Source organism: Glandiceps talaboti, chromosome 20 (genome assembly GCF_964340395.1).
Source record: "Glandiceps talaboti chromosome 20, keGlaTala1.1, whole genome shotgun sequence".
NCBI lineage: Eukaryota > Metazoa > Hemichordata > Enteropneusta > Spengelidae > Glandiceps > Glandiceps talaboti.
The window spans coordinates 2,042,917-2,059,789 of NC_135568.1; the positions used below are offsets into that span (position 1 = coordinate 2,042,917).

At 36.5% G+C, this 16,873-nt stretch overlaps 1 protein-coding gene across 1 annotated transcript in view; it reads right to left on the minus strand.

Annotated features, from left to right (window-relative positions):
* The window catches only part of LOC144450953 (low-density lipoprotein receptor-related protein 2-like), a 126,057-nt gene that overhangs the window by 35,838 nt on the left and 73,346 nt on the right, over positions 1-16,873 (minus strand). Inside the window, exons 47-56 of the mRNA XM_078141712.1 lie at positions 16,204-16,429; positions 13,532-13,663; positions 12,261-12,479; positions 11,194-11,359; positions 9,899-10,060; positions 7,885-8,123; positions 6,620-6,760; positions 5,779-5,904; positions 5,188-5,304; positions 4,205-4,330 (exon numbers count right to left, since the gene is read on the minus strand). Coding sequence (XP_077997838.1) covers positions 4,205-4,330; positions 5,188-5,304; positions 5,779-5,904; positions 6,620-6,760; positions 7,885-8,123; positions 9,899-10,060; positions 11,194-11,359; positions 12,261-12,479; positions 13,532-13,663; positions 16,204-16,429 — 1,654 coding nt within the window. The remainder of the gene's footprint in view (positions 1-4,204; positions 4,331-5,187; positions 5,305-5,778; positions 5,905-6,619; positions 6,761-7,884; positions 8,124-9,898; positions 10,061-11,193; positions 11,360-12,260; positions 12,480-13,531; positions 13,664-16,203; positions 16,430-16,873) is intronic.

Genomic DNA, 16,873 nt, shown 5'->3' on the forward strand with positions numbered 1-16,873 from the left:
TTAAACAACAAAGTCAACCACAGTGTGAAAAAAGACCAAAACAAGACAGAAATAGGTTAAAAAAGTGGAAATAAAAGGAGATATTAAGTAAGGTTTGAACTTGACAAACTACTAAATTTCTATACAATAAAATGACTTGTTCTCAAAATTCTAAAAATGGTCAACTGACTGTAACCATGGAGATATTAAGGGAATGACTCCATGCTTTAAGTTTAACATATAATAAGGGATACCACATTTGAATTAAAAAAAATCAACATTTTCAAAATAAACCCAAAAAAACAAGCTACCAGTTGGAAATACAAATACATTTATCACATTTGATTTAAAAAATGCAGGCCAGGCTTGAATACACACCAACATTTTCATGCAACACACACTACACCTGTAATATTTCAATATCAGCTTAATTTGGATAAGCATGAGTTTTTGATTCAGCTATTAAAATTCAATTCAAACACTAATACATGCATGTGATCAACTTCAACTTCAACAATGTATGTATGACTGCATGATTGGAAAAGTCATTGTTTGATTATGGTAATTCTGTATATTTTCTTTACATGTGTATATAAAATTAAATATTTTCCTTCAAATTGGAACAATACTTGTCAGAAAACATTTAGGAAATCTGTACAATGCAAACTTAACAAGCTCTAACCCTGTCCTTACTCTGCACCTTACTGGAAAGTCACCTGAGACCATGAAATATCAGTTGGTGGCCATCTTGGAAAATGGTGGCCATATTGAATTTCAGGTGGCTACTGTTTATATTTTTTTCATGATCAGCACCCTCACATTGAAGTGTACATGTCAATTTTCAAGCCTGTATCATAAAGTGAACAACTGTGTCACTTATCCACTCAAATAGTAATCATACATGCATGATTACATGAAATACCAGTTGGCAACCATCTTGAAAACTGGTGGCCATATTGAATTTCAAGTGGCAACTGTTTTTTTTTTCATAATTGGCACTCTGAATGAAGTGTAAATTTCTTATGCCTGTATTGAAAAGTGAACAATTGTGTACTCATCCATTCCACTGGTAATTCTACATGATTACATGAAATACCAGATGGCAACCATCTTGAAAACTGGTGGCCATATTGAATTTCACGTGGCACTAAATGAAGTGTACATGTCAATTTTTATGCCTGTACCAAAAGTGAACAACTGTGTACTGGTAATTCTACATGATTATATGAAATACCAGTTAATGTGACGTTCACGAACAATGCCATTTGTGCCATCATGTTATTAAAGACATTGCAAGATTGATAAAAATGGGGTTAGAATCACACTGAACACACAGGAAAAACAAATGCTAGGTGCACTTTTTCATTCCAAAACAATGTTAGTAAATCAAGAATCTACAGACTGTTGCACTACAAGCTAGCCAATGCACATCTACACATAACCTAGCCACCCCTTTGCCTGTTTGAATGGTTTGATCCACAAAATAATTGTGACCATAGTAATGATGGTTTGATAGAATAAACTTGTTGTGAAAAGTCAGATGAGGTGCAAAAATGGATGTTTTGTACTCATTAAAAATAAAGTAATGTAATTCTCATGACAAATTTTTTGTGAAGGCAAAATAGGGGTGCCATGGCAAGCATTAACTTACTGTCTTCAATATCTCTCTTTACAACGAAAACAAGAGGAGCTGTCTTCTTGACTGGTTAATAAGAGGGGAAAAAATCGACAAGGAAAGAAAGGATATTGAAAAATGCATTAATGTGAAATATGTTAATGACATATTATGGTAAAAAAATGATTCATTTGACAGCATTGGGTTGCGTGAGCATCTAAAAAAAATGCAATGCATTCAAAAAAACCTTTGCACAACTGCAATGTACAAATATAATGATGCACTAGACACCTATAGTAATGCATATGTAGTGTGTAGAGCAGACTCGCAGCATCAGCCAAAAAAATGAATTATTCATTATATGAGTATTTCAAATTCTATTTCAAATAATCATAATTATAATGTGTCCCAGACAATGTTAGTAGCAATATATTTAGAGTACACTTGTATAAACAGATTATTGACACGTCTGAGGTTATTATACTTTTACCAGAAATTCCATGTTCTCCCATAGACTGTCGACAGTCGTTCGTGCCTTTTTTGCTACGTTTTACCTAAAACTAAAGTCATTGTCTTGCTCCGATCCGGAGCAATACTATAACTGCATACTGATTAGCAACAGCGAGTGCCAGAGGCACAAGCTGTGAGTGCCGAGCCTTCGATAGGCACTCACAGTTCCTATCAGTATGCGTTAGTATTCAGTGCTACGGAGTGAGGCGACGACTTTGTTTTAGATAAAACTTAGCAAAAAAGGCACGAAAGACTGTCGACAGTCTAGTTCTCCCAGTGAATTTCCTAAAGACAAACCTGTGCAGAGACACCTTTTACAATCTGTGTATAGTGGCTGTCATGATATTTGCTGTTAGTCTTTTGCATAGCAGTTATTTTTTTTTGCAAAGAAAAAGTCAAATGTTTATTTCACCTCAGTAGGTATGGGTTTCTAAATTAGTAAAGAGCATTTTCAAAGATTGCTCAAAAGAGAGAGAGACAGACTTATAAGTGGGACTGTGCTTGTATTTGAACATTACACAGAAAAGAGACTAGACCAGGGCTTATAAGTGGGCATGTGCTTATAACCAAACATGTACAGAAGAGAGACATGGGCTTATAAGTGGGCATGTACAGAAGAGAGACCCGTGCTTATCATTACAGAATCGAGCCATTAACTAAGGAAATGGGGTTTCTTATCTTTCTTATACCCTTTACCTGTCAAAATGTTGACTCAGTGTTTGACATGTACGGGATTAGCAGTCCTCTACTGGAGCTAATATTAAAGTTTGTGTAGCGGGTTATAACCAACTCCTTGTCTGAGTTGCTGCTGAAGTCTTATCAGTATTGGATGGTGTAAGACAAAGGGGGATTTAGAAGGTGTGATGTGAGCTGATGCCACTCCACATATTCTAAATTGTGGGTTCTAGAGTCATTTTTTCATTTCACATCACATAATTTTCACTCGGTTGCCAAGAAACACCACATTTAAACTTTTTTCACTTCTATTATTCTGTCAGTGATGCACCACTGCAGGATTAGCAGACATAAGCATTACTCGTGAGAACTTTAGTTCAGATAAATTCATGAATATTCAGTGTCCATCTAATAAATATTCATGTCTGCTAATACCCATGATGCATCACTAAAAGAACAGTGGAGGTGAAAAAGATAACAGGATGATAACATGTAGGATTTTTGTCGCACCAGACAATACAATGGAGCACTGTTGGTTAGACATTTGATGAGCTGGATGAAAAAACGTAGCAGTGTTAGTAAGAATCTAAGATATTTATCAAACCTTACGATATTTTTTGTGTGACTGTAGCTGAAAATTCAGTGATGCCAGTAGTGAGTGACTGTCAAATATGCTATAATCAGTGTATAGAATATTAAAGAAATCATTTAATATGCAGCTAAAATATTCCACAAAAATGTTTAAACCAAGTATGTGCCCGGGGCCTTTCCGTTGTTATAGCTAAAATGATGTAGGCTTGGTGTTTCACTAATGGGACATTACAGCTAAAATGATGTAGGCTTGCTCTTTCACTCATGGGACATTACATTTTTGACACTGAGCTACACTTATTTCAACTCTAGACCAACAATAACAGAGACACAATAAACACAGCAGGATCATTTACCCAATCACATTGAACACTGATAAGCATTGCTATTCTTTCACAGTGCAGTAAAAACAGGCTTCTAATTGAAACATTACACGTGGACTTGATGATTTTAATGCCTGCAATTGTTTATTTTCTAACTGATAATCAACATTTCAACATCCCCACTGTGCATGGCACCTAAGCATGTAATTGTTTCTTTTGCACTAAAAGTTGTTTCAGAGTGCGTGTATTAAATGTCATATATTACATGTGAGTGTAACACCAAGTCTACATCATTTCAATTTTTAGCTGTATCAATCAATCAATCAATCAATCAATCAATCAATCAATCAATTACGCTACACACACTACCAGAGAGTGTGGTATGGTACAGATTTTGAAAAACAAAAATGAACTATAAAAGGTTCACAATTGGTAAAACGTATACTGTCAATCAACTTGCTGCATGGAGCTACTTCGCTGTATTTTTATAGTTATCACAAAATGGACTTACGACAATTTCTTTCATCTGAAAATTCAGGATCCCTGCAATCATGTTTGCCATCACACACCTGCTCTTTGGCAATACACCTTCCATTGGTACACGTGAATTCACTTTCTGGATTACACGTATGAAATGCTGTGTGATTTAAAACATTATGCATTAAATGATATGCAAATTGAATCATGGTTGCCATCACAGACCTGCTCTTTGATAACATACTTTCTACCTAACATTTCATGTACGAGTAAAGATGATATAAAACTGTTCTAAAAAAAACATGATATGTAATACACATCTCACCATATTTACTACATGTTGTGCTAAGTGTTATTAATCCAATTCATTGATTAATTTCCCCGTTTGTAATGAGTTCTGTTTGTAAATGCTTGCCTGTCACTGGTTGTAACAAGTTCTGTTTGTAAATGCTTGCCTGTCACTGGTTGTAACAAGTTCTGTTTGTAAATGCTTGCCTGTCACTGGTTGTAACAAGTTCTGTTTGTAAATGCTTGCCTGTCACTGGTTGTAACAAGTTCTGTTTGTAAATGCTTGCCTGTCACTGGTTGTAACAAGTTCTGTTTGTAAATGCTTGCCTGTCACTGGTTGTAACAAGTTTCCACTTGTAAATGCTTGCCTGTCACTGGTTGTAACAAGTTCTGTTTGTAAATGCTTGCCTGTCACTGGTTGTAACAAGTTTCTACTTGTAAATGCTTGCCTGTCACTGGTTGTAACAAGTTCTGTTTGTAAATGATTGCCTGTCACTGGTTGTATCAAGTTCTGTTTGTAAATGCTTGCCTGTCACTGGTTGTAACAAGTTCTGTTTGTAAATGCTTGCCTGTCACTGGTTGTAACAAGTTCTGTTTGTAAATGTTTGCCTGTCACTGGTTGTAATGCGTTCTGTTTGTAAATGCTTGCCTGTCACTGGTTGTAAGTAACAAGAATGATGTTTTACTGACCTAGTAAAAGTATCTGAGGAGGAAGCTTAAACAACTTACGACAATCTCTCTCGTCACTGTTGTCACGGCAATCGTTGTCATAGTCACATCTCCACTGTTGATAGATACATCTTCCATTGTCACAAGTAAAGTCAATGGGATCACATGTGAAATCATCTGTAGACAATATTACAGTGACAGTGATCAGTCATATATAGCCTCACTGCATGAAAAGTTGGCGTTTCCGGTTCTATATACGTGATAGCCACAACAGAATCGCAGCAATTCTGGATTTGTTGCAATTCCATTGTGTGACCGTTATTTACACAGAACCAGAAATGCCACCCTTTCCTGCAGTGCCTGTTTACTACACTGACTGGGACTTCTATAGCTGACGTCTTTTTAGCTTCTTATGGTAGCCATATTTTGGCAAGAAACTTTTTCAAACATTGGCAATAAAATGGATGTAGGCATGATGGTATTTATATTAACATTAATACAGCAATAGTCTAGTTCTTCATCAGACATCAACACAGTCTCTGTCAAACACGGATCTCTTATCACGGAGGGAATTTTTTTACTTTAACAGGAAGTGTGGAATCAAAAACTGGCAATAAAATGAACGTAGGTATGGTATTCATATTAACTTACAGCAATATCTTATGTCTTCATCCGAATTATCTCCACAGTCGTTGTCAATATCACATGCCCATCGAATAGGAATACATTTTTTATTAGAACAAGTAAACTGTTCACTAGTACAGCCAGCACCATCAGCTAGAAAACAAAATCCAAGCATCGTGAGTAAATTTCTGTACACACATCATACTATCACAATATGCTTTAGTAAGGCCAAGCCTTTCTATTTTTCTGTTTTTATTGTAAAGGTACCTTATATAAGCTTAAAAATGATGGGTTGGTTTGTCAGTTAACATTTTTTAAAAAGTAAATCTAAATTAAGTGTATGTGTGTATTTGAAGGTGACAGCTTCTTTTCTCTGAAAAATTGCGCCCTCTATGGCAGGATTTCTGAATGACTTAGAAACGACAACTAATGACACAAGGAAACTAAGAACCATTGTTTTTTTTCAGAAAAGGTTCCAAATTCCAGCAAGGAATGATGCCCAGATGCTGGTGAAGTCACTATTCTATCATTAAGTGCCATATTGATTGAATATGATTTTTATAAGTCCTACCAAAGAGGGCGCCATTTTAATTATTTCACGGATTGAAAACATATTAGGTCAATCTGGTCAGGATAAATAAAAAGGCAATGTGAAAAACTAACGGCAAAAATGTGCAGTGTGCATCAGTGGAGGAAAGAATTGATGAACTAACAAAGAAAATTACTCACTGGAAAGTCACTGACTATTTCCTGTGTTCTGGAAAAACATATTCACTGTGACTATTTCCTTATATGTAGATTTTGACTTAACTTTTCATTTTCATTTTAATATTTATGTTCCATGGCCTAAAATAAAGAATGTACTTACGGACACACATTCTGTCATTGTTGGCCAAAACCAGTCCAGCATCATTTGGACATCGACACTCTGCCATTCCATTTTGACCAGGGTGACAAATAGCATTCTGACCACAACCTCCATTGTAGATATCACATACTGATGTGTTACCTGTACATCAGGATGAAAAATGATACATCTCCATTATCAAAATTTTAAAGGAAATGTCCAGTCAGACTTATTTCTGTCTTTAGTACACTTGTATTGATTACTGCTATCAACTTAAAGGAAAAAGTCCAGTCAGACTTATTTCTGTCTTTAGTACACTTGTATTGATTACTGCTATCAACTTAAAGGAAAAGTCCAGTCAGACTTATTTCTGTCTTTAGTACACTTGTAATGTTGCTATCAATTTAAAGGAAAAGTCCAGTCAGACTTATTTCTGTCTTTAGTACACTTGTATTGATTACTGCTATCAACTTAAAGGAAAAAGTCCAGTCAGACTTATTTCTGTCTTTAGTACACTTGTATTGATTACTGCTATCAACTTAAAGGAAAAGTCCAGTCAGACTTATTTCTGTCTTTAGTACACTTGTAATGTTGCTATCAATTTAAAGGAAAAGTCCAGTCAGACTTATTTCTGTCTTTAGTACATTTGTATTGATTACTGCTAAAGGAAAAGTCCAGTCAGATTAGAAGCCAACCACTCTAACCATTCAACCATCATGACACTACAACCATCAATGTACAGATTACAAGCCAACCACTCTAACCATTCAACCATCATGACTCCATAACCTACAACTTACATAGATTCCAAGCCGGACAGTCTAACCAATCATCCATCATGACGTACTCCACAATCATGACTCCACAACCTGCAAAATTCAGATTCCTAGCCAGCCACTCTAACCATTCAACCATCATAACACTACAACCAGCAATGTACAGATTACAAGCCAACCACTCTAACCATTCAACCATCATGACTCCACAACCAGCAATGTACAGATTACAAGCCAACCACCCTAACCATTCAACCATCATGACACTACAATCAGCAATGTACAGATTACAAGCCAGTCACTCTAACCATTCAACCATCATGACTCCACAACCAGCAATGTACAGATCACAAGTCAGCCACTCTAACCATTCAACCATTGTGACTCGATCCACAACTTACAGATCACAAGTCAGCCACTCTAACCATTCATTGACAAGCTTTGTAACTTCAAAACTTGCACCACCTATTTTAACTCCACTTACAAAATAACTTCAAAACTTAAACTTACATGTTTGTCTGTCTTCACTGAATACGATAATACCATGAAATGGGTAACGTGAATATCTGAATTGGTAAATTGTGGACTCTCCAGCTCCTGTGTGTTTCTCAGCTTTGAAAATGCCCTTCACATGGTTATCCGTCCAGTATAGGTAATCCATATACAGAGTCAGGCCAAATGGTTCGATAGTCTCATGAAGTATCATTTCTCGGTTACTCCCATCTCTTTCAGCTCTTTCTATTCTCTGCCTGTAGTGTTATCAAATTAATCAATTAATTCTCTATCGGTTAAAGAGATGCTAACTGTACCATAAGCATAATTTAATCTATCGGGCACCTAACAAAATAATCACTGAAAATTGTTAAAAGACCAATAATCAGAAACTGTACTTCTTAGAGTTTGACCTTATTCTTGAGTTACGGACAGTAAAAGGTTGAAATCATGATCACATTGGAATGCTGATTTTAGGGTGCGGACCAAAAAAATTAATGTCATTGTATTATACCATATTATACTGTCCTGTACAGGGGTGAACAAATCATTTTGTGAACTGGTAGTCCCCAGATCAGTGCATTAAAAAATCCAGTGGTCCCGCTGAAAGAATTAAACGCTAGTCCTGGACCCAGGACAAGTAGATTTGTTCATCCTTGCTTCCAACATGTGATTCAATGCCATGTCCTATAAGCCAGTGGGCTAGATGCAACTCCTTTTTGTGTAAAATTATATTTAAGTTTTGTATAATTTGATAAATCCACATAGGACACCTTAATGAATAAAAACATAACATAATCCATAATCCATGTGGGATTTGTCATAGGAGAGTAATGAGAAATTCGATACTGTGTACGAAGTGCAGGAAATGGATTCATGGAAGGTGTGCAGGAGTAAGGAGAGTGACAAGTGTGATGGCAACAGATAATGAGTGTTGGAAATGCCTACGAGGCGGAGAGTTTGTTGGTGATAACCCGGAGCATGCAAGTGCTGTAAGTGAAAGGCTGCAGGAACTGGACCGAGTGAAAGAGTTCTGTTATCTGGGTGATACCTTAGATGGTGCAGGAGGCAGTGAGCTTGCAGTGACAAAAAGAGTGGGACTGGGATGGAGGAAGTTCAGAGACCTTGAATCCATACTATGTGGTTGTAGGCTAATTCTAGCAATGAAAGGTCGGATTTACAAGGCATTTGTGAGGCCAGTTATGACATATGCGGCAGAAACATGGGTGATGAGAGCAGTGGAAGAGGGTATCTTGAGGAGAGCAGAGAGAGCTATGGTTAGAAAGATATGTGGTGTCAAATTGAGTGACAGGGTTGGCTCAGGGGTGCTAATGGAATGGCTAGGTCTATGTGAGTCAATTGTAGAGGTAGCAAGGCGTAGCTCTCTGAGATGGTGTGGACATGTGCTGAGGAAAGATGAGGGAGAAGGAGTGAAGAGGGCATGGAATCTGGAGGTGGATGGAAAAAGAGGGAGAGGGCGACCAAAGCTGACATGGAAGAGTATGGTGGAAGGACAATGTAAACAGATTGGATTAAACATCAATGACTATGGGAACAGGCAGAAATGGAGGAATGTGATTGCCACATGGAAAGAAGGACAGTCGGTGACCCCCCGCCAGGGGGAAGAAATCGACTTTAATTAATGATGATGATAACCATGCAGGGTACGAGATATTATGATAAAGTCTGATTATTAAACCTAAGAAAACTATTTTATTAAATTTTAGTTGCAGCAAGTGCAACTGTTTTAGTGGCCATTTACAATGTAAGTGGCTAGGACATTGTATTTATTTCAATTACAATGTTACTGTGGTTTTAATAATTACCATGCTCATACAATTTATTTTGATAATACTTACAACTCAACATCTGCCCAGTATAACATGTTTTCATACAATTTATTTGATAGTACTTACAACTCAATATCTGCCCAGTATAACATGTTTTCATACAATTTATTTTGATAATACTTACAACTCAACATCTGCCCAGTATAACATGTTTTCATACAATTTATTTTGATAATACTTACAACTCAACATCTGCCCAGTATAACATGTTTTCATCATAGTCGATGACCAGACTAACAATTTTGCCAACATCTGTTGTTACTATGGCCTGTTCGTATTTTCCAGAGAGAAAGGACTTCATAATTTGGCCTCCTGATCCAAAATATACACCATAATACAGCTCTCTGGAAATAAAAAAACACAAAATTCAATACTACTACCGTACTACCAAACCAGATAGAATATTATAGAGTGTCAATTAGGTGGCAGGGTGTTGTTTTAAATCTCACACACCGTTTTTTTGTTATGAATTATACAAACAAGATATCCCACATAGGGAGGTTATGTTATGCTTTTTATTTGCTTGTTTTTTTGTCTGTCTGTCTGTCTGTCTGTGGGGGTTGTGTCTGTGTGCGGTGTGTCTGTCTGTCTGTCTGTCTGTCTATCTGTATGTGTGTCTGTCTGCCTGTGTATGTGTCTGTGTGAACACGATATCATTTGTATTTAGGAATTAAGTACGTTTCCAAAAATAAAGAATTTATAACATAAAATTTGTGTTTATCTTATTTCAAGACCACAAATGTGTTGACAAAGAACTTGAAAGTAAATTTCACTACCACCTTAAAAGACAACAAGTCTTTGTCCTGATAACAATCCTTGGAGTTGTTTGAAATGTATGAGAGGGCGAGACTAAAACAAGTCTTAGTCAAGACATATCCCCTGACCAATTTTTTATTGTAAAACCACAGAAAAACAGTAGAGTTTGTCTGAAAGGTATTAGACCAAAGCAAGACTCTAGACTGTCAAGATAATCACTAACAAAGACAGATTGACTGCTCAAAGCTAAAAACATGTGAAATGTTAACACCCAGAAATACTACGTGTCGTCTGCATTCTTCAGATTCGGGCTTGCTTGAGGTTCCGTTTACGAGGTCATCTTTTGTCTACAAACGGGCCTTCAGCCATGTTGCTCCGCGGTTATGGAACGATTTACCGACTGGGATTAGAATGTGTAATACCGTTGATTGTTTTAAGAAAAGTTTAAAAACGCATCTTTTCCGCAAAGCTTTTAATTAATTGTCTTTTAAGATGTATCAAGTGTTGTTTTAGTATCAAGTGCTTTTTCTTTTTTTAGATTTGTGAACTGTTTAGAGCATTCTATGGATTTACGGTATAGAAAAATAAATATTATTATTATTATTATTATTATTAAATGCTTGCGTTTTATAACCCATGCAATTAATTAAGTCTCTGGCATCCTAGCTAACCTAATAGTACGTGACGAAACATGGACTACATGATATAAAACAAAACATACCCATTGCAAGGATCAACAGAAACTGCAGTCATATAGAATGAACTGGTAGCTATGGTGATAGGTTCATCTCCAGTTGTATTCATGCTGACAATTGTGTGCTCAGCTGCGACGTAAAGTCTCTTGTGAACCCAATCTAGGGCAATGCCATAGATACCATCAGCAAAATCTAGTAGAAAGTTTACATGGATTAGGTAAATAGTACAAAGAAGATTAAAAGTAATAAACCACCCCCTGGGGATTGTATACCAAGAGGTTTTGACCAGTGAACTCAATATATGTACGAGTGATAGCGAGTGCATATATTGAGTTCACTGGTCAAAACCGAGTGGTGTACCATCCCCAGGGGGTGGTTTATTGCTATTATATTATACCAGTATATTGAAAATGTCGGAAACAAGATAAGACGCAACATTTTCTGGTTTCATTTGCGCCCTTGTCCCTGCACGAACTACAACGTTCTAGACAAACAGTGAACATCAAAGTTTGGACGCGTGCCAACTGTGCATTATCGCTCATTTTACATGCACTAGTTCGATGTCTAGACCAATCAGATCTCACGATTTGCACCATCAATATACTAGTATAATATAATAGTGCACAACCTACATCATAACATGTACAAGGCAAATTGAATAACAAAATATTGAATATATACTTTGGACGTTCTAGCTACGTCACAACAACGCGTAATGTCAGTGGTTCTGCTGTTTTCAAAATTTTAGTCAAAATACTCAAACATTACCCTTATTTGCCCAAGTTGTTTTTTGTATTACTTGTGTAAACTTGTCATGTTGTTATTTTTATTTACATACACTTACCTGGATGTGTTAACTGTTGTCTATTTGTTGGACTGTCAATAAGTAAACTTGTGATGTTGTTATTTTTATTTACATACACTTACCTGGATGTGTTAACTGTTGTCTATTTGTTGGACTGTCAATAAGTAAACTTGTGATGTTGTTATTTTTATTTACATACACTTACCTGGATGTGTTAACTGTTGTCTATTTGTTGGACTGTCAATAAGTAAACTTGTGATGTTGTTATCATCATTTACATACACTTACCTGGATGTGTTAACTGTTGTCTATTTGTTGGACTGTCAATAAGTAAACTTGTGATGTTGTTATCATCATTTACATATAGTCTTCTTTCTTGATAATCAAAATCCAAACAAGTTGCAGAAGTAAGACCTGTGATTTCCGGTTTCATAGTATGGAACGTTCCTTCTAAATGAGCTGTCTTTATACCAATAGCACTGGCAAATATCAGGAAATCGTCTACGACTGAAATCAACAAATTACAGCCAGAAGTTCATCATTATTGATAAGGCAATGCATCAAGGTAAAATTCCAGGACTTCCCCAGGAAACATTCAGATCAACTTTGGTCATCTTAGCGTGTTGACAAGTAAAATGAATTTTTCTTTGTCAACACAACTTTGTTTTCTTTTTTTTAAAACACATATTTCTCACCTATCTACAAACAGTGACAGACAAGCATTTATAAATGCAACTTGATACAACTAGTGACAGACAAGCATTTATAAATGCAACTTGATACAACTAGTGACAGGCAAGCATTTATAAATGAAACTGGTTACAACCAGTGATCGACAGGCAAGCATTTACAGGTAGAACTTGATACAACCACTGACAGGCAAGCATTTACAAATGGAACTTGTTACAAACAAGAAGAGTAAACAAATGAATTGGATAACACTCGGCACAGTATGTTGACACTACTGACACTTGTATTACATTTCATGGTTTGATAAGAACAGTTGTATGGCCTCTTAATGAGTTCATGAAATGCCAGGGGAACTTGAAATTTGTTTGTAAATGTGAGATATTACGTAAACTATTCTTATCAAATGATGAAATGTAATACAAGCCCCTCTGTAGTTCCAGCGTGCTGTGCCAATTAGTGTTATTACTCCATTTCATTTGTTCTGTGTGACAAGTTCTGTTTGTAAATGCTTGTGTGTCGCTGGTTGTAATTGACATTTCACAACAGTAATTATGTTTGTTGATCGTTCAGTCTCTGGAGTTATTTCTATTTAGTCGTTTTAGATGTATTTGTATATTTTGTATTGTCTTTGATGTACTGTTTGGCCTTTTCTGAGTGTGGTCTACTTTTCGTTTATTTTTGTGCCCCTGGGTAGATTAGGCTGGTCCTAACAGGGTTACCCCTTTGTCGATGTGTATTTTAAAGCGTTTTGATAATAAAAGTCATTATTATTATTATTATTATTATATATTCAAGAAGTCAGTTGAGTTCAAGAGTTTCCAAGAGTTCGGGAAATAGTTGCTGTAAAATAAATGATAAAGTGTACTGACCTTCACAGGAGACACCATCATCACAGAGAGTACCTAGATAGCAAGCACAAACATATGTATTGTCAGGCTTATCAAAACACAATTGTTCACATCCTCCATAGTTGTCATGGCAACCAGTGGCAGCACTTGGATCTGTAAAAAGTAAAAAGTAAATATCCTTCATCAGATGAGGCTGATAACTCTAGAATCCAAAAGTTTGAATAATTAGTATTATATCATCCCAACTCCACCACAGAACATCCCCACTAAAATTATTCAATATTTGCAATGTACACCATCATTTAGCTGTTACTATGGACATGGTCTTATTGCTAGGCATATTTGCATACATCTTTTGAATTTCCCTATACCAAGGCTGTTGGTTTTTAACAGAGACAGATAGACTGGCAGGCAGACAGACAGATAGACATTGACTGAGTCATTGACTGAGTGTAAACAATGTTAGCAGTGCAAAGTAAGTAAATAGTCATTGACTAGAGTGTAAACAATGTTAGCAGTGCAAAGTAAGTAAATAGTCATTGACTAGAGTGTAAACAATGTTAGCAGTGCAAAGTAAGTATATAGCATCTGGCAAACTGATACAGACCACAAATACTGGGCGATAGTTTTGATGCCAACATGGTTTCTAACTAAACTAAAAAGTCCCTCAATCAACACAATTCATCAATTCATCCAATCTGTGAATCCCAACTGTTATAGCGACGTAAACAGTGTATACTAGCATCCTGAGCTGACAAATATACTATATTTGGACATTACATAACTGCCCCAATAAACACTAACTTTATGAGGGACTGTATTATTGGGTAGAATTTTGCGATTGATTATTAAACAAGACATGATGTTAATGACTGTGTGGGTGGCTGTGGAGGAATTTTAAATTACATCTCATGCATCTCAGGACTTCTAGAGTAACGACTTTGACTAGACTGTGAGTGGAGGTGTAAATGGTAACGATACTGTATAGGAACTAGACTGTGAGTGGAGTTGTAAATGGTAACGATACTGTATAGGAAATAGACTGAGTGGAGGTATAAATGGTAATGATACTGTATAGGAACTAGACTATGTGAGTGGAGGTGTAAATGGTAAGGATACTGTATAGGAACTAGACTATGTGAGGGGAGGTGTAAATGGTAACGATACCGTATAGGAACTAGACTGTGAGTGGAGGTGTAAATGGTAACGATACTGTAGGAACTATACTGTGAGTGGAGGTGTAAATGGTAATGATACCGTATAGGAACTAGACTATGTGAGTGGAGGTGTAAATGGTAAGGATACCGTATAGGAACTAGACTATGTGAGTGGAAGTGTAAATGGTAATGATACTGTATAGGAACTAGACTATGTGAGTGGAGGTGTAAATGGTAACGATACTGTATAGGAACTAGACTGAGTGGAGGTGTAAATGGTAATGATACTGTATAGGAACTAGACTGTGAGTGGAGGTGTAAATGGTAATGATACTGTATAGGAACTAGACTGAGTGGAGGTGTAAATGGTAATGATACTGTATAGGAACTAGACTGTGAGTGGAGGTGTAAATGGTAATGATACTGTATAGGAACTAGACTGAGTGGAGGTGTAAATGGTAATGATACTGTATAGGAACTAGACTATGAGTGGAGGTGTAAATGGTAACGATACTGTATAGACTATACTGTGAGTGGAGGTGTAAATGGTAACGATACTGTATAGAAACTAGACTATGAGTGGAGGTGTAAATGGTAACGATACTGTATAGACTATACTGTGAGTGGAGGTGTAAATGGTAATGATACTGTATAGGAACTAGACTATGAGTGGAGGTGTAAATGGTAACGATACTGTATAGACTATAATGTGAGTGGAGGTGTAAATGGTAACGATACTGTAGGAACTATACTGTGAGTGGAGGTGTAAATGGTAATGATACCGTATAGGAACTAGACTATGTGAGTGGAGGTGTAAATGGTAATGATACTGTATAGGAACTATACTGTGAGTGGAGGTGTAAATGGTAACGATACTGTATAGGAACTAGACTATGTGAGTGGAGGTGTAAATGGTAACCATAACGTATAGGAACTATACTGTGAGTGGAGGTGTAAATGGTAATGAAACTTTATAGGAACTAGACTATGTGAGTGGAGGTGTAAATGGTAAAGATACTGTACAGGAACTATACTGTGAGTGGAGGTGTAAATGGCAACGATGCTGTATAGGAACTATACTGTGAGTGGAGGGGCAAATGGTAACAATACTGTATAGGAACGAGACTATGTCAGTGGAGGTGTAAATGGTAATGATACTGTATAGGAACTAGACTATGTGAGTGGAGGTATAAATGGTAACGATACTGTATAGGAACTAGACTATGTGAGTGGAGGTGTAAATGGTAACGATACTGTACAGGAACTATACTGTGAGTGGAGGTGTAAATGGTAACGATACTGTAGGAACTATACTGTGAGTGGAGGGGCAAATGGTAACAATACTGTATAGGAACGAGACTATGTCAGTGGAGGTGTAAATGGTAATGATACTGTATAGGAACTAGACTATGTGAGTGGAGGTATAAATGGTAATGATACTGTATAGGAACTAGACTATGTGAGTGGAGGTGTAAATGGTAACCATACCGTATAGGAACTAGACTATCTGGGTGAGGTGCAGGACCTCTTCCTTACCATTTGGTTGTGCTGCTGAGTGGTATACAGCTACCTGATACAAATCCTTCATACTACTTAAAAATTCTTGTGGTACTTGGTTACTACCCGGTTCTTTACTGCCTTTAGATATTTTCTTTAAATCTCCATCAATCCAGTAGACATCATTTCCAAAGACTGTCAGCCTGTATGGCTGTGATAAGTCACTGTATATATGTTGTCTGTCGCTTCCATCCCAAGCCATCCTCTGACAAGAAGAATATACAAAATATACACACTATTAGATATCACGGTAATGTTTTTTTTGCTTCATTTTTCTTTTCCATGACCCAACCTACTCTTAGACTGTAATTCTTCAATTCAACAAGTTAATTTTAAAAATAGCACCAATAGTAGCGTTGTTGCACAACTTTAGAGGTTTTAAAACATGTTTCCTTACTGGACATAGTGATCCAGCCCTATTGTCACTTAAGCAATATACACCCCAGGGGGTGGCACCATGACCAGTGCTAACCTCTGGTAGGGGTGAGTGGCAAATACTGCCACCAGAAATCCCATTTTAGACCTATTTTGACCAAAATCAATACCCCATTTTACACGATACAGGTTTTTAAAAAAAAAAAGAAAATTACATTTTACATCAAATTAGATTAATAGTAGTTCCATACTAAAGAAAATAGTGGATTGCAAA